The sequence below is a fragment of the Myxocyprinus asiaticus genome, chromosome 2, assembly GCF_019703515.2.
Source record: "Myxocyprinus asiaticus isolate MX2 ecotype Aquarium Trade chromosome 2, UBuf_Myxa_2, whole genome shotgun sequence".
Taxonomy (NCBI): Eukaryota; Metazoa; Chordata; class Actinopteri; order Cypriniformes; family Catostomidae; genus Myxocyprinus; species Myxocyprinus asiaticus.
Window position 1 is genome coordinate 23,654,126 of NC_059345.1, and position 22,274 is coordinate 23,676,399.

At 37.8% G+C, this 22,274-nt stretch overlaps 1 protein-coding gene across 7 annotated transcripts in view; it reads right to left on the reverse strand.

Annotated features, from left to right (window-relative positions):
* Positions 1 to 1,314: 1,314 nt before the first annotated feature.
* The window catches only part of LOC127453925 (phosphatidylinositol-binding clathrin assembly protein-like), a 73,329-nt gene continuing 52,369 nt past the window's right edge, over positions 1,315 to 22,274 (reverse strand). For 3 of the 7 annotated variants that reach the window (XM_051720734.1, XM_051720762.1, XM_051720724.1), the window contains 9 exons: positions 21,992 to 22,125; positions 18,790 to 18,887; positions 16,444 to 16,554; positions 14,877 to 15,008; positions 14,590 to 14,620; positions 13,715 to 13,865; positions 10,952 to 11,008; positions 9,071 to 9,187; positions 1,315 to 8,730 (listed from right to left, as the gene is read on the reverse strand). In XM_051720734.1, coding sequence (XP_051576694.1) covers positions 8,704 to 8,730; positions 9,071 to 9,187; positions 10,952 to 11,008; positions 13,715 to 13,865; positions 14,590 to 14,620; positions 14,877 to 15,008; positions 16,444 to 16,554; positions 18,790 to 18,887; positions 21,992 to 22,125 — 858 coding nt within the window. In that variant the 3' untranslated portion in view covers positions 1,315 to 8,703. The remainder of the gene's footprint in view (positions 8,731 to 9,070; positions 9,188 to 10,951; positions 11,009 to 13,714; positions 13,866 to 14,589; positions 14,621 to 14,876; positions 15,009 to 16,443; positions 16,555 to 18,789; positions 18,888 to 21,991; positions 22,126 to 22,274) is intronic. The other 4 variants (XM_051720744.1, XM_051720753.1, XM_051720781.1 and 1 more) reach the window with 4 other exon arrangements.

A 22,274-nucleotide genomic window follows, 5' to 3' on the forward strand; every position in this document is an offset into this window, starting at 1 on the left:
GCTGTTTGTCATTGCAGTGAGAGTGAAGATGGGTTTTAAGAGTGAGTTTGCACTGAAAAGCCAATTGTTTGAGTTGTTGTTAAAATAAATTACCCGTTTGAGTTTAATCTCGCCGTCTCCCGCTTCCACCTTACACCCCATCCTAAGAACTTTGTTACAAAGCTTTTAAGAAAGTTAGTATTGTTGGTTTTGTGAACTGTTTTCTGACAAACCTTGCTGTTGAACAGATGGATGAATTCAATAAAATTCACAATGATTATTTACTCAGATTCCTTTATTTATCATTGCTGGTTTTATAGTTATTATTATAATTTATAGTTGCCTAACAACAACAATTCAGCAAATAGGGAGTAGAAATTCACAGATATGATTTAAATATGAAGGCAAGTGTAGAAATAAATGACATGTACACATTTAATTACAAAAGCCTTTTGTTTTTATATATGTGCAATGTAAAAGATCATTTCATAACTGTCCAATCTGTACAAGTCGCAGGCATTTAGAATAAAGTTTAGGAAAAAATCCGTAATTGTTTCTCATTTCGTGCTCATAGTTTTGAATGAATACATCACATTCAGTCGGGCGGTCACATACAGTAGTTGCACAAATATTTTAACGTATCCGAAGCTCAAATCAAATCTTAAATTCTGCCTCTGCAGATGGTCGGAACTCCACACAGCTGCTGTACGACTCTGCCGTTTGTCAATCTGTCATTTTTCGGATACAGTTTAAAGGCGTCTTCAGTCCAGTAAGATGAAAGAAAATGATCTGCAAAAATGTATACTTTAAATGAGTACTTTAAGTTTTTAATAAAATTGTTAGGAGTAAAAAGTACTATTTTTTCTATGGAAATGTAATTAAGTAAAAGTACAAGTATTCAGTTTAAATTGAACTTAAGTACAAATCCCCCAAAATAAAACTTAAGTATTTTTACTCAATTACACCCCTGGGAGCACACCTCTCCTCAACAAGCCACATGATTTGAGGTATAACATAATTGGTGTAGGAAGTGTAAATTTAATAAAGTTCAAAACCCTAAACATACTTAAAAGCAATAGTGTGATGCCTTAGTTCAGTAATAGCTATGGCCGGGATTAGGGTAAGAAAAAGATGCACAACATCTTTACAGAGCTATACACTTGACTGCATAATATCTCTACAATTTAGGAGGCACACTCTACAAAAGTGAGGAATGTTGATGCAGTCAATAAACAAGCTGCAGTAGAGAACCCTAAAGGAATTAAATCAGATACAAGTCTGGACTTCTATGATGAATATTAATAGGTGTTCAGAATAAGCTGTCCAGATACAATCTGTTAAAAATGTCCTTTATTAAGAAACTGGTGAATGCAAGCGTTAAATCCATTTATTCACAAGGCATTCACTCAGGTTAGAGGCTTGCAACCATACATTTTCTTCATAGATACATACAACATAACAGAGACTGAGACACACACACACACACAATAATAATAATAATAAAAAAAAATTACTCAAGCAAAAAAGCAAGAAAGAATTTAACATACCAGATCAGCACAACCAACCACTGATGAACCATAAAAATAACAAATACACTGAACCCGTCCATCATTACGACAACTACTACAAAAACAGCACCATATTTAATAGAACATTACATGGAACTGTTAAACTTTCCCAGGCATGTCAGATACAAAAACATGCAAGAAAAACAGGTACAAATTAAAGCACTCAAAACAAAATGGAGTTCAATCCATGACATTTCTTGGTCCTGGGTTGAACATCTCATTGCAAGCTTACAAAAGAGAGTTCAGGAGAGACTGGCATCATAAGATCATTAACTTCAACCAGTGCTGCAGGATTCAAGAAGCTCACAGGGAAAACCAAAGGCAGTTTAACATGAAAGATGATGGGGGTTGTTGTTTCAGATTTAGTTACAGATTAAATGTTTTCACCATTAAGACTTTAGAGAGATTATGTATGAGTGCCACGAGCAATCATGTCTGATACCTTTTCCCCAACATTACATATTTGAAAGGAAATCCAGGATGTGCTTGCTCCGTGGCTAAGCTTAAATAAGAGATAGAGTGAAGGATATACTTCACGTCGCACATAGTGTGCTTCAGAAGTGTGCAGAGCCGAGGGATAAATAATTTGTACATTGGATTTAGTTACTTGGTAACTAATGAAATCAGGTTGAAATCAGTCTGGCCACATATTTTCTTTTAAATAGTCCATGAAACACTTTCATGTCTATCCAAAACATTTCTAAGTGTTAAAATTTTTATATTTATGTGACCATACAGGTCTCTAGAGACCATGAGGACCATTTCATCATGTATGGAAGGCACAGCCAAATCACAGTTTGACTTGGTGCGACTTGCTACAAAGTGGGGAAAAAGGCCCACAAAGTGCAACGTGTTTTCGCACAGTGTCTCTTTCCGTACATTACAACCAGCTACAGTTCCTGTTTGTTTTGATTTCACAAGGTCTAATAACAGATGATACACAAAGAAACATTGGCTGATTGTTCCTGGTTGAGTCCACCATCTCAAAAAATGCTACAAAGTAATAATCAGGTAGATTCCTGTTGCAGTGAACCCGTGCAATAGATTCAACTCACATTGAAAGACATGGAAATACAACACAGCACTGCACAAATTTGACCAGGTATTTTAAACGTGCATTCATAAAAAAAACCCTGCATAATGGGCCGTGAGCAGGCATGAAGTGCAATTTCAAGAGGCAAGAGAAATAAACAAAAAGCCATCCAAACAGCCAAAATGAACTACCATATAAAACAACGACCTTCTTGCTTATGATTTACTGTGGCGTCAAACAGGTGAGATGAATCAAATGTCACATATGGCAGACAATAAAACTAAATTCACATAACCAACAACTTAGGAATGAAAAATGACTTTATTTATGTCAATGAAAGCAAGACAAAAATGAAGACAAAATGAAACAATCCCATGATTTATGCATTTTCACCAATGCTGAATAGAATCCTTATGGTCTGCATAAATAAATAAAACAATTGTACAGTGGGGAAATCAGCATAAACAGAGGTTTGTGTTATCCTTTTTTGGCATTTGGTGACGAATGAAAAAAAAATGCAGCCTTCCTCCTTTGGGGATGAATATGCTTGTATTGAATACATATTTCAAAATTAAAATGCTTGAACAGAAAAAAGGACAATAATATTAAAATAAGAACTTATGTGCAGCAACACCCACGGAACACATGACGGAGCTGACAAATAGCCAACAAAAGCATGCACATCTTGTCAGAGAAGCCAGACGGCTCCCAGAGTCAGCGTGGAAATGAAAAGGACCCTGAACACCAACTTATTACACCAAACATCCCTTCTCCACTAGAGGTCCAGGATGGCTGTACATGCTGATACACCCATTCTGAGAAGCCAATGTAGAGTGGAGAATTCCAGACCAATAAATGGGTAGAACCTAGATGTTTAAAGTCAGGCTAAATAGTCTAGAAGTTTGTTGGCTTTTCTTCAGTATGGCTAACTGCTCTAAAACAGTCTGATAAAGTTAGTAATTTGCTTTGTGTGCACAACTGCCCCATAAACACCAGTCAAACAAAGACTTGGGTCAGATCCCAACAGCTGTCTACATAAAGGGGACACACTTCAAGTCACTTCAATTGTTAAGCAAACAAAGACCACGAGAGGGAGCAGTTGACAGCTTATTCCTTACAGCACAGTAAAACCAAGAAAAAAGGCTTAAGTAACCTTTGGTTAAAAGACCCATTGCCAATGAAACAAGTCAACAAGACTACAGGTAATCCAAGAATTGCTACACCTCTGTGGTTGCCAAAGAAACCACGCTTAAAATACATTTTAAGAGACAGTCTACACTAAGGGAAGGTTTTAATATGGCTTCAAAAAGAAACAAAAAAAAGCTGTGCTCATCAACCTGTGCCACAAAGAATTGAAACGGAAGATTACCATGGAAACCCAGGCTCATGATAGCACCCTTTCACTCTCACTGATGCACACAATCAGACTTTCACTCTCTCGTGCTCATGTACACAAGCGAGCCCTCCGGTGATGGGATAATAGAATAGATCCTAATTAACCAACACCTCTCTCCAGCGCCCTTTTACCTTGTAAACCCAATGAGTACATCAACACTAAGCCTGCATAAAAACAATTCATTCAATCCGAGTCTCTTGGACCACTGACGGCGCTCAAAGTAGAATAAATGTAAAAGCTTGTTAAAGGTCGCTCAATAACTAATCAACAACAGAGAGAGAAATAAACACTGTTTCTGATAAAGTGAGGGCAGGAGGTCACTCTGTCACTCTCATTCTGCCCATTTAAACATCTTTTTTTTTTTTTGGTTAATGCTGACCATGGTTGGTTAATTGTTAATCTTGATGAATCAGATTATTTTTGAAGAATTTTCTGGGTTCAATATAAGCTCAATCAACAGCATTTGTGACAATGTTAATTACCACAAAAAATATTTTAAACACCCCTCATTAGTTTAAAAATAATAATAAATTACAGTTACAATGGAAGTTAATGGGGCCAGTCTATAAATGATAAAATAAACTTTGCCTCAAAAGTGTAGACACAAGTAAACATTATACGCGCTAACATTTTATTTTAATAAAGTTGCTAACCTTATCTATGTAAAGTTTTATCCAATATTTAAAATTCAACTTTGATGTAATGACAACAAAACCTTGTAATCCAGGTATTTGATACAACTTTACACAGATAAGGTGTGCAAGTGATTTATTTTCACAGTAAAATCATGTTAACATGTACACTGCCTGGCCAAAATAGTTGCCATTTGGATTTAAATGAGCCTATTATTGTATCATTATTGCAGTGATTAATATGTTTCAGCTGGCAACAATTCTTAAAACCCTAACTGATGCAGTTTGTAGCTTCTCATTTCTTAAACAACCATGTCGGAAGATGTATCCCGTGGTCGTTGAAAATATATGTTACTGTATTTCAGAAGTGGCAAATTATTGTCCTATATCAAGCAAAGAAAACAACTAAGAAGATTGCTGAAATCACCGGAACTGTGTTAAGAACTGTCCAAAGCATTATTAAAATCTGGATGGATAGTGGTGAATCCATCAAAAGATTTTTTTCTTCCCTGATGGCATGGGCATATTCCAGGATGACAATGCCAAGACAAATTGGGATCAAATTGTGATAGAGTGGTTCAGGGAGCATGAGGAATCATTTTCACATATGAATTAGCTGCCACAGAGTCCTGACCTTAAACCCATTGAAAGTCTTTGGGATGTGCTGGAAAAGACTTTGAGTGGTTCTACTCTCCTGTCGTCAATACAAGATCTCGGCAAAAAAACAACTCTGGACAGAAATAAATGTGACATTGCATAAGGTTGTCAAAACAATGCCACGATGAATGCACGCCTTTAAGCATTTTATCGTTTATAGACTGGCCCCATTCACTTCCATTGTAAGTTCCGTCCTGCAACCGCAATTGTTTTATTTTATTTTTTTTTTCAAATAAACAAGGGGTGGGCTTAAATTATTTTTGTGGTAAATCAACACTATGCAACGAATGTTGTTGACTGAGCTAAAAGTTGCTGTAAGCTATTTTAGCTATTTGGAACTACAATACTGAGCCACTGAATTAAACAACCCCTTTCCAAAACACCACCCTCCAAAGACAGTGTTGAGACTGAACAGTAGATCAGTGCGTCTTCTAAGTGTTGTCAAACACAACAGCAGCAAAAACAGCATCCTCAGCTGACAACAGTTATGAATCTGAAATTCAACCTTAATGTTCCGCTTCAACTACAATACTATGGGAACGCGCAAAATGATCGACAGGCAGAAAGCACGTCAAAGTTTTCTGATTGGCTGATCAAAGAATGTGTCCACAGCCCGCAGTCACATTTTTGTTTGCTGTTTAAACAGTCTAGTGCTGTCACACACACCGGTGAGATATCTCAGGACACTTATTTCAGTGATATCCTTCAAGAATAAGGAACATTTTCTACATACCATTCCATAAAAAAATAAAAATAATAATAATAATAAAATAAATTGCTTACAGCACCTTTAACTTGTATTGAACCCGAAACATTCCTTTAAGACTGCTCTCGCACATGATTGATGAGATAAGAATTGAATAGTGCATTTTATAAATGGAGAAACAGACAACGGCGCTACAGTGGGCTTTATCATTTGGCATACTGCACACTCTTCTCTACTTGGCCGGCTCTTTCCTGAGGGAAATGGTGGAGTAAAGAAAGAGACTTTTTAACGACACCAGATAAACCTGATGTAACACCACACATCCAGTGGCCACACCTCTGTTCAATCCATGCAGAATAGATCCTAAACAATATCACTGAACATTTTATGGAAGTACTGGGAATTAGAAGATGATGTGAAGGCTGGAGTGCACACCTGCTTTATAAAGGGTTAAAGGGATTTCAGGAGGACAGAAAATGCTTTGGCTGCAGAAGCAAAATAAAGACACCCTGTTAACCTTTAAGGAGCTACACAAAACTAATTTTAAACTATTGATTTTGGATCAAATGTTATCAAACACCGATAAGTGCATTCCTCTGAGAAAAAAAAAAAAGAAATAGAAAACTAAATGCAGTACTGTGATTTCAGGGGCTTGGTACACTGGCTAGCTTGTGGCATTTCAACAATTCAATCATTTATGCAGGCTACATATTTTGGCAATATAAAACAGCCCATGATTCTCATACCAATCTATAAATTTTAAAAGTAACATGCTTACAGAAAAAATATGATTAACAAAACAAAGCAAATAAACAAAACCCTAACTAATAGAAAGCATTTATTCAATAGGGATCAGATGCCCTGTACCAGGGGTCGGCAACCAAGGGCACGCGTGCCGATAAACAGCAAAAGAGAAAAGTATGCATTTTATTTATATGAAGTCCCTCGCATTCTACTGCTTGTTGTAATCTTTCATCAAAATTCCGCAGCATGTTTTTTTAGTTATGAGCTGAATGGGAAACTAAACACTATTAGACTAAACTGGCCTAGTCAATAACAGAAGAACGCAGCACGTGCAAACCATTTGCTCTTCACAAGCCGCTGGCATCGCAGCGCTTTATTTTCGTTGAGTCGTGAAAGTAAACGCGTCTGCTTTGATTCGCTTAGAACAAATGACAGCCTGTATTTTCTTGTTCTATTTGTTCCTTTTTGCAACACATGATGTAAATAAGAAAACAATGTTTTCTTGCTTCCACAGAAGCACACAAGATGATTGTTGGAATACTCTCAATTAATTCTGAATAACATGATCATCAGGTTTTATTCATGTAAGCTCCAAGTGTATGCAAGTGCAAGTCATAAAGCTGAAGGTGGACATGTCAAATTAAGAAACTCTGGAATTTATGTCGTGTTCAATTAAATGTTTCACTCAAACTGTTATGCTGACAATATAATTTATAATGAAAATAGAATTAGAATTTAAAAAATTAGAAAAATGCAAAACAGAAGCATTTTCACAATTGGACTTTTGAAACACACATTGTTATACATTTAGTCCAGATATATGATATACATGGGGGGTGTTTAGCACAGTGATTAACAAGGAAAATTAGAATTGGCAAAAAGGTTGCCGACCCCTGCCCTGTACCTTCCTCCAATGCTTCTTTTACTCTCTCCCAGTCTCTCTGGGTGGTAGAGGTGGGAGTGACCTCAAAGTGAGAATTGTAGTTGTAAATACATGACAAGTTTGGTTAACACTCAGCAGAACAGGAGCAGATATGTTTATCAGTGTCCTGGGAGTGACAAAACAAGGTGAGAGACGAGTGAGAGGGGGCTCTTCATGTTCGTAACACATCCAGTCTGAAGCTACGGTAAAGTGTGTGTGCGTGTGTGTTTGTGTGAGTGCAAGACCACCATGTCTGAAACAGCAACTCCCAACCCAGTATAAACACAAAAGGATTGATTGACCATTTACAACAAAAGCCATCAGTAACAGCGAGACATAACGTTTTACTATTAATGTTCTAGATATCAGAGACCAGCTCAATGTTTTATTTCTATTTAACACAAAAATGCATGTGAAAAGTGCTTGGGGATGCGGAGCACCTTATATAAGGTGTAACAAATTCTTTCCTTGTGCTGGACATTGCGTAAATGAGCCATTTAAACATATGAAACATATATGATCTAAAAATCTACACATACCGTTTTGGCCTGTGCAGGTTAAGGGCATTTTCTATGGTGAAATATCCATCTTTGTCATTAAAACAGCACAGGTATCTTAGAAACAAAGAGTAAAATGTGATAATAAAATGAAGTCCACTGTGCTGAGCTTCATATCTAATTCATACTAATTGTCAAGAAAAAGAGAGTTCTTTATGAATGGTAATACCAGCAATAAAAGCCACGATTCCAATTATAAATCACCTGTCAGAAGATACAGTACCCGAGGAAAGAAATGAACCTCCAGAGATGAAAAATGAAACACTCTCGTTTGGTGTACGTGTATATGTGTGTGTTGGGTGAGCCATTTCAGACAATGAGGTAAGCATTCTTGAAACAAACACATTCCTATTCATATGCACTCTGTCTCTCCCTCCTTTTATTTGGTGGTAGTTGGATCCTCCTCTCACTGGCTCTGTGTTCCTTTGAGCTGTCTTGTTTGGCGATCTGCTGAAGTACTACATGAACTGCATCTGCACACAGACAGTTAGAAATCTCAAAAAACAGCATCACATCAGTGGATTGGTAAAGATCACCTGTAAATGATGCAAAGTCAATGGTTAGCAGGCATCTCAGTAAGACTACTGAATTATTTTTTTTGCAACAGGCAGGGAGCTGTGTGTGTGTTTTTGTTTGTATTTGATCCACTCTGCACACTACTGCAGTTTCACTTCAAACTGAAAGCTATGCACTGAAGTTTAAATGTTTCAGCAGGGTACTTTCAAGAACCCCACACAGACACGTATGCACGGAGGTGAACTGAGGAAAGACTACTGAAATCAACGTTTATTATATTAGAGCACTGCAGTATAAAATAAATGCATGTGAGGTTAATGTGTAAGATATGGGGATAAAGACATGTGTTTGCGTGTTTACCTGGGCTCCTGGGATGGGGGTGAATGGGTTAGTGGGTCTGAGAACAGGCTGGTTGTACAACATGGGCTGCTGGGTCATTACTGGGATGCCCCCCATCTGTCCCAGCTGAGGAGGAACCTAAACCCCCCCCCCAAACAAAACATTTACCATTTACTTTCTTTTTAGATATTCGGAACACTTTAAAAGTAAATATTTCAACTAGATTTTTAAATATAAAATTTAAGTAATGCTCTCCTGACAAGTCAATGCCACAATGTTAGAGTTTTTTTGGGTGGTTACTAGGGTGTTGAAAGGGTGTTCTGGGCAGTGGCTATGCAGTTGCTAAGGTATTCTGGCTGATTGCTTATGGGCCAAGCCAAAAGTGCCCACCTCCTTGGGTGTTTCTCAATGCAAAGATCGTAGAGAATAGACTTGCCTTCTTATGAAGACCAGTCTTCACAAGCTACATTGAAAGAACGAAATCGGAAGGAGAGGAGGAAGTAGAACACATCTATTGCAAACATTGAGATGTGCTGCGATCTTCCTCTTGCACAATTAACAGTCACAGCACATTTGTAGCCAGTGAGAGAACTACTGGCATTATCATATACCAGTGGCAGCATTATTATCATCATCACACCAGTGAGGTTTTGTAGGACTATTTACACGTTAACAGAATGTCCGTTAACACTCGTTTCCTCCATGTGTAAAGGGGTTAGTGGGTCTGTGTCTAACACTTTAATAATGATTTTAATCATTATTAAAATGATGCCCAACAAAACAACAAAGCCGTCAGACTTTTGTGAGCTTACAGTGGGAAACTCTTGAGATAAAACACAATGATAAATTTTTATTGTCTGCCACCGTAGTATCGGGTTCTTGCCCACAAGTTACCATCTGTTGCGTCCTCTATATTCGGCCTGCTCGAGAACACATCTGGGTAATTTAATGCACTCTTGGTACTTCCGTTCTTGAGTATTGGAATTAAACTTTGGCAGTGAATGATGACATCCAACAAGTCCACGAGAACGCACATTGAGAAACAGCCCTTGTCTTTATGATATTGTGGTCCCTAGATATAGTTCGGCTCTCTTCTTCAACACAAGTCTAAGGCAGGGCTTTACAGTGCAACAGTTTTTATAACATTTATGATAAAAAAAATCATGATTTACAACAAAACATTTGAACCCATTCATACATTCGCGATAGGTGTGTCATTTCTGCCTACAAGGAACATTGCAACAAAAAATATGTACAAAGTCTGTGAGCATTCAGTTGCTTGAATTCCAGAGGACGATCTTAAACAGAGGTGCTGCTTTTGACTCAAACATTGGAATCAGCATGTTTCTGAGATTCAGAGAAACACCATAGTGGGATGAGTTCCCTTTAATAAGCTGTTAAGATTAGTGGTCGATGGATATGTTTTTTTTTTTTTTTAAGTTGTCTATTCTTTAACCATAATTAATATATTAATAAAACGATACAAAATCTAAGTATTAATATTTTTGTTTGTTTTTTATTACATAGCAAGAAATAAGTTAAATAAATATTCTGTAGTGGGGCAAATGCCCAGTCAAGGAAATTACGATGGTGTTGCAGAACAATGTTGCCTATCTTGTGATGAATATTTACAGTAATAAAAATATATCACAATATAAAGCATCAAATCATTAAAAATATTATCAAAATTGTAGTAGTAGTAGAAATTGCAGGAGTGAATAATAAAAATAGTAAAAAATAATAATAATTAAAAAAAAACTGTGTGTGCGCCAACCCATTTTAATTTGTGCTAATTAATTTTTTAGTTCTCTAGCAATGCTATCACTTAAAAAAGTAAGAGTACAGCATTGATCTAAGGGACTTTTCCTTCTGTATTGTCAACCATCTTATTATAATACTCACCATTCCATACACAGGCACTTGAGGTGTTATGGGAAATGCCATGGGAGCAGGAGCCTGCTGGGAATAAAATTCTTATTATACCACTGATTAAACACTGATAGACTGACTGATCACACAATGCTGCACTGATTGCTCAAACATGAGCACATTCACTGTTCAAACACTACTGTTCTCTTGTGTACCAATTAAATACTATTGTCCTCCCTAATCAAGTCTGCTTCAGTTACACATATGGTTAAATAACAGATACTCGTATGTACTCATAACAGGTCAGGTTTACTTAAAAACAACTGCAATGACTTCTGACCTGGTCTGTTCAACACATGAAAATCTTCACTTCTGGTGCAAAAAATAAGACTCAAAAATACGACATGCCCCTACTACAAAACATTTCAGAGATTTTGCTCTCATCACAGCAACACTGGCATCCTACTATATGCCTGTCTGACTATGCTGTGAAATTGCCTTCCCCAAAACGCACAGTAAGAAAGCATAGGCTGATCTGAATATGTCACACACTGAAAAGCCTAAACCTCAGAATCAGATCTTTGATCCTCATTATGAACATGACAAGCATTGATTTCTACAGGGTGGCATGTATCGTAGGCAAATGACATAAACTGTAGCCCCCCCCAAAAACAACACATTTGCACGAGTCTAGTTTGCAAGTCAAAGTTTTAAAAGAGGAATACATCAAATGCTACAGAAAGGGCATGAGAAACCGAACAAACATCCATATGTCACAGGGAAATTAACATATGACATTTTCTGCTTTTATCAGGCATGGGTGAGTGGAAAGAGGGTGTTGAAAGTTAGAGTAAGTGCCTGAGCACCAAGTTTCAGCACAAGATGTTTACAAATTAAACAGCGCATCCTTCTGGACACATTCATATCTCTTGAAAGCAATTACATTTCTGCAATAGCTTGTATTTTGCATTTCAGCACATGCGCTTTGCTTTCATTCAGGTATCCAAACCTTTCTTAGAGATGGATGAAAATTTGCATCATACATACAGTATAGTTTTTGTGAACAATCTTACACCGACTACACTTAATATCCCGACAATGCGTAAGGTACTGTAAACACCTTAAACAGTGTTCTTTTATCAGGGAAATATCATAATCCTTTTAAGCAAAACCATTACCCCGAATTTGCTCTGCATGTCAACAACTTTACCGGCATTCTAGCGACTTATTCAATGTGTCTCAATGTAAGTCAATGTCTGTTTATGTTTGGATGTCACAACCAAAACCCTGATAATTTAAAATTTAGTGAAAACATGGTTTTGTTGCATGGTCTGGTTTTTAGAATGATTATTCAGCTTTATCAGTGTACTGTTGTGCATGCTGTGCAAACACATTCACTGAGAACTGAACTCACTGGACTATAGAGGTAGAGATAGAAATCAAGAAATAAGGTAAGGCGGAACAATTAATAAAAAAAAAAAAAAAAAAAATCTAACTGCGATCTAATCTAATCTAATTATGACAAACATAAAAAAAAAAAAAAAAAGTGAACTGTAAGTGTACAAACTGCAGACAAAACAGCTACGCACGAAAGCGAAGCACAGTAGACAGCATGTTCAGACTATTTATTTAATTACATCACAGCTCTCGCGGTTTAATAATCGCACTGGATCACATCACGATTTAGATTTTATTCTGATTAATCGTTCAGCCTGAAAATAAGGTGTGGAAGAGAAGTAGTGGTAAAGAGAGAGAAATAAGAGAGATAGCGTGCGAGAGAGAATCGATCCCTTTAATATAAAAACTGTCAGTTATAGGAGGTACTTACATAACCAGTATAGAACATTCCAGTCTGCTGGGTTAGGCACGGGAAGAGGATTGAGAGAAAGACAGAAACAGACAGAAAGTTAGTGAGGAGACAGAGTGAGGAGATGTGAAGACGTAAGACATGAGAAGAAAAGATGAGGACCACAAGAAGAGGTGGAGAGAGAGAGAGACAGAAAGTGAGACATTAAAGGTTAGTAATTCACTTTTTTACAGACATCTGCTCTCTCAGTTCCTGTAGTTCAGAAGTCAATATACTATGAACCCCCAGAGTGAGAGAGAGGAGAGGCCATAAACACATGTAAACAGTGAAAACTCATCTTCTCCCTGTCTTAAAACATGCCAAAATCCCACCTGTCCAGGCGGATCAATAGCACAGCTGGAGAACAGGAAGTAAACACACTCACACTCATTTCCTACAGCTACACAACAAAGCAGAATAGCAGGGAGCTCAGTCTCATTTTATTTGGACTCTTACAGAATTGTGATCTATTGAAAACTAGTCTATAAAAATTGGATATTTGGGATGAATGGTGCTTTACAATAGGTAGAGATGTAGAGAGATACATTCATGTGTGAGTATGTGATTGTGTGTTTATTTAAGTGTATTTCAATTGATCCTTGGGTCACTATCACAAAATAATTCCAGACAGAAGGGGTTTATTTTTCTGTTGATGACCAGCTGACTGTACATTATTCTTGCAAATTGAATGGTGTCGAACCAATTTAAAAAATGGATTCAAAAGTGATTTTAGTTAGGAAATAGGAAATCGTTTGCCTGGGATAACTGTAAATTATACGGTTTAGTGGAGATTCTACAACAAGGTTTTACCGTAGAATGCTGCGATTGACTAATCAGAATCACGTATTCCAGAGAGCCGTATCAAAAAATGCATTGGTGATTAGATACATGTATTTTAGTGTTTGAATGAGACTTTTTCCATATATGAGTGCGTTTGAACGTGTTCTTACCATGTGTGGCACGGGCATGGCGGCAGGTGGCATGGCAGCAGGTGGCAGGGGGTTGGGGCTCCAGGCAGTGGTGCTGCTCATGGTCTTTGACTGCCAGTTGGTGCCACCGGTTAACTTCTTCTCTCCAGGTTGAGTCCACTGCATATCAGATCTTCATGTAAACACAGAAACACAAAGCAGGAGTGAGTACCAAGAAATTAGACAATGGGTCTCATTCACGAATAAATAAGTTGCGTATTTATGTGCACAGAAAAAGCTTCTGCCGGATTCACAGCAGGTGCGCACATAAATTTGTCTCGGATTGAGCTATAACGCACATAATTTTGTTAAGTAATACTACAATACTCTAAAGTAATACTTATTGTAGGCTCATTCAGTTATTCAATTTCTAATAATAGTGTAAATCTTGGCTAGCTGTCACAAGGGCTGTATTGCTGGCTATTGGGGCATATTGCCGGCAAAAGGTCAAGGCGTATTCAATTAACTATATATTTTTCCTGTGAAATAATGGTGGAAATGTTCATATGCTTTGGTTGTAACCAAGACTTCAAGGTATGTGGCTATACAGAAATTGACTTTAAAAAATAAAATCTACCCCGAGAAAAATTCAATGGTGTGACAACTAACCCTGGCCTTTTATATCTTAAAACAAATTTTTTTTGATGTGGTTTCAGATGGCTCTAAATGTTATCATAAAGTTAGAATGATTAAAATGAGAACTTATTGATTTATCATGATATTGGTGTGAAGCGTTTCACATTGGTTTCATGCACAAAATGTGCATATACACGGTTAGTGAATGAGGCGCACTGATTGTTTATAAAATCTGAAGTATACAACCAGACTCTAAACAGATAATTAATATAAATCCTCACTTTTTGCCCAGTGTTCCCCCAAACTGCAGGTCTGAAAAAGAAAGAGAGAGACTGGCTGTTATAATAGCCTCACATCAGCTTAAAACTGAAAGACATCGCAGCCCTATTCATCTCCCTTAAGCTGGGTTTAATTAATCTGTCCAGCAGTGCATGCGGTCTAGCACCATATGACTGCTGACTGTGTTGAGTAGAGTAGCACAAATGCAATTTGAAGGTCAGGGACTTATGACCAAGTAAATAAAGAAAGCCACACAAACAGACCAATAATTCTGTGTTGAGAGACTCACTGCCTACGAGGTTGGCCAGAGAGGAGTCGAGGTCATTAGCCAGCAATTTACTGCCTGTATGAGGTGGCATTATAGGAGCCTGACTGTGAACCGTCATCGTGGGCTTCAACAAGTCTCCTGCTGCATCATAACCTGAAAGAAAAGGCACAGAGATTAACTTATATGACTATTGATGAATCATAATAGTGAAGAACTATGAGAGACAAATAACATCTTTTTAGCCGCATACTTGGAAAGGGAGCAGAGAGACAAAGGTGAGACAAGAGAGCAGGAAAGAGAAAGAGAGCTGGGGTCCTGATGATGCTGCATGATTCTTCAGTGTACGTAATTTCAAAGAAAAAACTTTAATCAAAAACAAGGTTGAGAACCACTCAGGGAATAGCTATTAGGCATAGTTGTAGACTACTGTTGTAAGTATTCGAGCCCTTATAAAATCTTGTCGCAAGTAATTTAATACTGGTTAGTGTTAATGTAATAAATATTATGGCAATAATAGTAAGCATTACTGTTGGGATACGTGGAGATGCTCTTGAGGGTGAACTTGACCTTCAGCCTCCACATCCCGGTCACCATCTCGGTTCCCAACAGGTAGATGTTCAAATAAATATGGTGGTTCCTGCGACACAATTTTCATCTTCCCCACTGCAAACTCCCACTCAGGTCTGGCACGTCCACTTTTTTCAAGCCAATACATTTCCAGTGGACACAATTATATCCAAACCCACATTGTTTTCTCAAAATAAATATTTTGCTTCACTTATTACATCACATTACAGTTGTAAAATGAGTTGCAGAGGGCGCTTCATGTTGTAAAGCTGATTGGTGGAGGTTTTTATTAAATAGAGAGCTAGCTGGATAGTTTTTGGTAAATTGCATTTTGCTAATTCTTTTATAAAAACAAGAAGGCCAAGATAAAAAAAAAACAAAAAAAAAAACATGTACACTCACTACATCAGATCAGCCATCACAACCCAGGAAAGAGAGCACAAGAGAGGGAAAAGGGGTGGGGGGAGGACACAGGAAAAAAACAATAAGAAAATAAAATAAGGCCAAGGGGGAAAAAAAAGAGGAAGGAAAAAGTGGACGGAGGAGAAAGAGGAATAGTGAGTGGAAGTGTGTGTGTGCGCGTATGTTCTGTGTTGAGATAAGGAGTGTAATGACAGGCGTTTAACAGATGGAGGAAAAATGCAAGTCAGCACACAGGCTCCAAGTAACACACATACACACACAACAGACGGATGAAGGGATGATGACAGACTGTCCTCAGTCATGGGCCAGCAGAGTGAGTGAGTGAGTGAGTGAGTGAGTGGGGAACAAAGCATAAGCGATTCCCCAAAGAAAATTTGCCATATCTTCAGAACCGAATCAGTCAGGCAGGTGCTGCAGCTGGCTGCACAGTTTGTCTCAGCGTTCCAGCGGTAAAGCTCCACAAACTCACCACCATCAGAATAGATTTATTTTGAAGTGAAGGTTACTTAGTTTTGCAGATATTAAGCACAGCAGCAGTGAGAAAAACCTTCAGAGGTTAATAAGCACAATTCATATTCACACTTGTGAAATATTTTACCAGCTGAAGGCTTCTCGTCACTATTGGAAGCTTTAGTCCCAAAAACAGCATCAAAATCTACATTCATGGTGGGCATGGAAGCCATGGGGTGAAGAGTGCTGCTCTCTAGACCTGAGAGTAACACACACATATACACACACAAAACACGCAAAGACATGTCATACATCTAGACACACAAGACATTGTGCTTGACATTGGGTTGTACATGCATGCTACTTTTCTAAGTTTGTACAAATTTCAGCCTATTTTTTCGTAAAAAATAAATCCTATTTTCAACTGAAAATCATATTGTACGGATTTCCATGCAAAAATTCTTGGCACGTAGTGCATCCCTACTATAAAAGTACGCTCCCTTGTGTAAACAAGAACATAATGCTTAAATCTGCACCTGTGGTTCTTTCTCTCTCCTCCCCTCATTACTCTGCAGTCTTTCCCTCTCTCATGCCACCATCTGTCTGCATTTGTGTGTCTTTGTGTTGTTAGTAGTATATGTGGGTCCCTGAAGACCTGATTCTCGCTCTGCATCTGGCCAGCTGAAGATTGCGCCCTCAGCGCACCTGCCCACTAGCTGTGGAGTGCACACTGTGAGTACAAACTGTGACCTACAAATGCTGGCATAGTTAAGAGTCTGGCAGTGTGTCTACACTCTGCACCTTGTGTCCTCATTTCACACTAGCCCAGCAGATGTGCTGAACTGCAGAAAATGAACCTCAGATTCTCAGCACCACTCCTAGCAAAGCCTTAATCTAACAGTGGAACTGCGCCCAATTCAGTCACACTTCTGTATTTCTAGAAAACACTGTTCTAAACCTACATGACAGGATGGATGAGTACACAGAACACAAACACAACAACAACAGTACAATGGTTGTTTCAAAACCTAGTGAGCTGCCTAGACAGCATTTTTATGCATCATAGGCATGCAATGGGCATCACTGGACCTAAAATGCCTAAAAATGCTGCCCTGCCCAAAATAGAACAAATTATGCAACCTTGGAGACCCATGGCCTTCAGTTACACAAGTCCACAAGATAGTAAGATGTCCCATTGGTTATTTTATAATACAGAAGGGTGCTTAAAACTGCCCTCTTTGAAGAGTGAAGCACTCTTAATACACACTTTTGCGAAGTCCATACTGGTACGGGCGTCACAGTGAACAACTATTTAATAGTCTTTACGTTCTTTCCACCATCAGGCCTAACGGTTTTTGTTGCAGAACAGTGCAGTTCTGTACTGATCTGGGCTAGTTGGCATGGTTACAGTTTCTTTTTCCACTGTGGTGCTGTGAAATCAGGATTAAAATGGACTGACTGAGCAAGTGACCAATCATGAGATGCCACATCAGTAAAGCTGTTTCACCAGAGTGGTTCTCTGTCCTGTGTACAGGAACTTATTTGGTACAGTTAACTAACCATGCTAAGAATTCCCGGACAGTTTGTAATCGTAACCGTATTGGGATAGTTCACACAAAAATGAAAATTATCTAATTTACTCACCCTCATGACATCCCAGATGTGTATGACTTACTTTCTTCTGCTGAACACAAATGAAGATAAGAAAAATATTTCAGCTCTGCAGGTCCATACAATGCAAGTGAATGGGTACCAAACATTTGAAACTCCAAAAAGTAAATAAAGGCAATGTAAAAGTAATCCATAAGACTCCAGTGGTTAAATCCATATCTTCAGAAGTGATATTATAGGTGTGGGTGAGAAAAAGGTCAACATTTAAGTCCTTTTTTACTCCCTTCCCAGTACATGGCCATATGCACGAAGAATGCGAGTCGCCAAAAACAGTGGAGCTTTATAGTAAAAAGGACTTAAATATTTATCCGTTTCTCACACACACCTATAATATGTATTTTAACCACTGCAGTCTTATGGATTACTTTATGCTGCCTATATGTACTTTTGGAGTTTCAAAGTTCTGGCCACCATTCACTTGAATTGTGAGGACCTGACATATTTTTCTAAAAATCTTCATTTTGGGATGGTATGAGAGTGAGTAAATGGTGAGAATTTTAAGTTGAAATGCTACTTTAACTGTTTCTCACCGTGCTCAGAACCGTTCAGCCTGATGGTGAAATGTGCTTAAACTCGGAGGCAGCAGGCGGCATTTGGGACAGTGCCTATGTAGGCAGCTCACTAGGATTTTTATAGCAAATGCATCCATGTAGGAATGAACCAACAAATGAATGAACAGATAACCGAATGAACATTTAAAAGATTTGTTCTAAAGATTTGAGATTAAATGAAAATGATTTAATGTGATGCACTGAAGAGGCACTGGTGATCGGGCTGGGACCCGCTGTGGGTGGAGTGTGTGAGTGGGTGGAGTGGGCCGCACCTCTCCAGGCACTGCCAGTGGTGGAGATAGGAGTGCTCTGCACAGCAGGGACGAAGGCAGGCTGGAGGTCAAACAGGTCACTGGTAAGGTTTGGCATGCTGAACAAGAGAAACAGAGCAACAGAGAGAGTTCAGTATGGTAGTTATATATTTTCTAAAGATATATGTGTTTTATGCCATATTTATAATTATTGTTTTGTCTTATGTTGCGTAATTTCCTGTAGACTTCAACCTTCAGAACTCCATCCACTCTTACACATACTGCACTGTCTAAAAATGTTTTTAGGTTAAACTGTCTATGTGTTCTGAACCTGGTTTTGGAAAGGTGACACTGCCTAATATTTTATTTTTGTACAAATATAATGCAATTCTACTATACAAGTAGTAATAGAAGTACTTTGTATTCTAGTCAGGTTTAGGGAAGTTACTTTTAAACTGTAGCTTCCCAAGTTCTCAATTTAAACTAAAAATAAAGTCACTTTTGAAAAAAGTTAGCCACACTACAAGATAACAAAAAAGTACACTGAAGCTATTAAGATATTAATATTTTTTGTATAACAAGAGCTATATCTGTGTCACAAAAACAATGAGGATCTCACATGCAGTCTTTCAATTATTATGAAGTCATAAAAGCTGCATGCATAATAATGATCATTAGCAAAATCCTGTTTAAAATAGGTTTAGATGGAGTATAGCGTGTCACACCACAGGACATGTCAACTTCCCAAAAATATTTCCTATCAACTACCCACAAACAATCATGTTGCTAAAAATATCACATCTGTGGCTGATGTGAGAGAGAGAGAGAGAGAGAGAGAGAGAGAGAGAGAGAGAGTCCTGAATAAATGTCTTAGGCACATTAGATATTTCACAAAAACATTTTTAATTTATTATGTAAATTTTTGATTTCCAAACATTCCTTTTACAAAAATTAAAGAAGAAAAGTAGAACAAGGAGCCCTGATCTCAATATCAGATTTGGCAAGTTCTCCAAGATGCTTAGAACATCCTATCTGCCAACAACTGTGCGCAAGTGTACTTAGGAGAATTGGTGCTGTATTAAACAGGGCATAGGGTGGTCACAAAGAACTTTCAAGAAATTGGTTAGTAATCATTTATTTTAAAAAGTATTTTTGTGGATAGAGTTAAACATTTAGGTATACATTTTAAAAACACGTATGATACACATGAATTAAAAGTTGGGCAAAATCTTCTGCCATTTTTCAGTGGACTTTTTTAAATAATAGGATCAGGGCAGATTCAATTCATATCAAGTTTTATTGGCAAGAGAAACTTAAGTGTACATTGCCAATGCATTATTAGACACTATACATACAGATATAAAATAAATTGAATGCATTTTAATTTACATAGGTTTAAAATCACAATCTGGCCGCTGTTTAGTCTCTATCACACACATGCTGGGACACTCTGGTGCAGTCTCGGTTTTGACACTGGTTCAGATAACAAGCAGTTACGGGTGATGCTAAGACATACGGCAGCTCTCCCGTATCTCTCCCACACCTTGCTCACCACTTGCACGTGAAGTCTCCCATGTTTACTATGCAAGGGAAATGCATCATACGTAATGAATAAGCGTGCACTGCTGCACACAATCAGTTTTTGTCTGTGGTCCCACGAGATATATTAGGGATACAGATTTAATGCCTTAATTTAGTGTGATTAATTATATGACAAATAATGCTTTAAAAATTAACGCAATGAATCATGCTCCCGACCCGGAAGAAAATTCTGTAATAAGGACTGCAATTCAAGTTTGATGTACTACATTGATGTATTTTGCGAATGTGACAGTAAGGGGCCGTTAGAACAAATCCAACTGTACAGGCCTTGTCAAACCAAGGAGCACAGGCAGCTCAGCCTTCTAAAGATTACGCGTTCTTATGCTCATAAGCTGGACTAAGCACAACAGAATGCAAGGCTCTCAAGATGTGTTTTTCTTCAAAGTTTCAAACTACATTTAATTTGACACAGCATCCTTAAAACACAGAGCTTATGACTAGAGACTAGAGAAAAATAGCGAGATGTGGCGCAACCAAAATTAGAAGCTCCAAAAGCAACCATCTGACACATTAGTACATGGACCAACAATTAAAAATGGCACAGATGGAAGTAGACCAATAATAGGGTTATGTTCAGTGAAATGGCAATAAAACAAACAATATTTTGACCTTTTAAGCCACCTTTTTGTATTGTCTAAATGATTTATGTAATATATGTATATGATGTAATGTATTTGAATTATAATATTTATTTTATATAATTACATTAATAATTATTCTATTTACATGAACTAAATTATCTTTATCTGAGGGCACATTATGTAATTAATCTGATTATATATTTTTTATCAATTGACAGAAAAATCTATCCTTAAAATCTAAAGATATTTTAAAATTTAGGATTGTATGATACATTTTTTTCTATATTCTGAAAAGGAAAACTTTAAAACCAATAATTTAACAATGATACTTGGTAAGGGAACAGATTGCCAAGGCAACCGGTAGGTTATCTACTGTATCTGTACGTGTAGCCAAATGCCCACTAAACTGAAGTATTCAGCCACACATCAAAGCCTTGACATCAGCAATGCGGCAACATCACCATCTCATTAAATTAGTTGCTTGGAAATTATTAAGCATATTTATGTTGGTGGCATTTTTATGTGTTCTGAACAACCTTCGATGTCAATCTTGCACTGGGATTATGCTTGAATGCAGAGGCAGATTCAGGGTAGGTGTTCGCTGTGGGTCTTAAGGCCTTTCATGTTATTTTGTACTCTTTACAACACAAAGTATGCATTAAAATTAGAGCATGAAACCCCCAAACACAACTGGAAACAGAGCGATGTGTACACTGGAAGTGAGCAGCGTTGTGCCATACCACTCCAGTTTCTAGTGCAGACACAAGGCAATCTATTTAGAAATGATTGTTTTCTCATGTTTTATAAGGATATGAATTAGTTTCAAGGCAGAGCCCAAACACGTGCTGCTTTTGATAACAAATCGGAATAGAAGGGATTTGGGGGCTACCGATTTATTCTCTGACTTGATAGGCATTAAGATTTTAACATTTGGGAACCACTGGTGCAGTATACTGTATTGTACATGTCTATTGTGAACTGTACTATTAGTTGGTATAATATGTATTGCAGTCATGTAGAGTTTACAGTATATTAATGACCTGTGATTGGAGGGTAAGCTCGTGGTGTTGGTGAATAGGTCCATGCCCACGGTATGGTTGTTGGCACTGCCCATAGACTGTGTGCTGGGCGAAGCAGAGGGGGTCTGTATGCCAATCTCCTTCAGACGCTGGTCCTACACAAAACATAACACAGCAGATTGATTTTCAGAGAAGCACACAAGAATCCATCAGACTCTGCTGTTCTCATTCCACTTTCTACGGTCACTGTAGAGCAAGGCAGCACATAGCACTTCAACTGAGCTCTGTGAAATCAGACAGATTA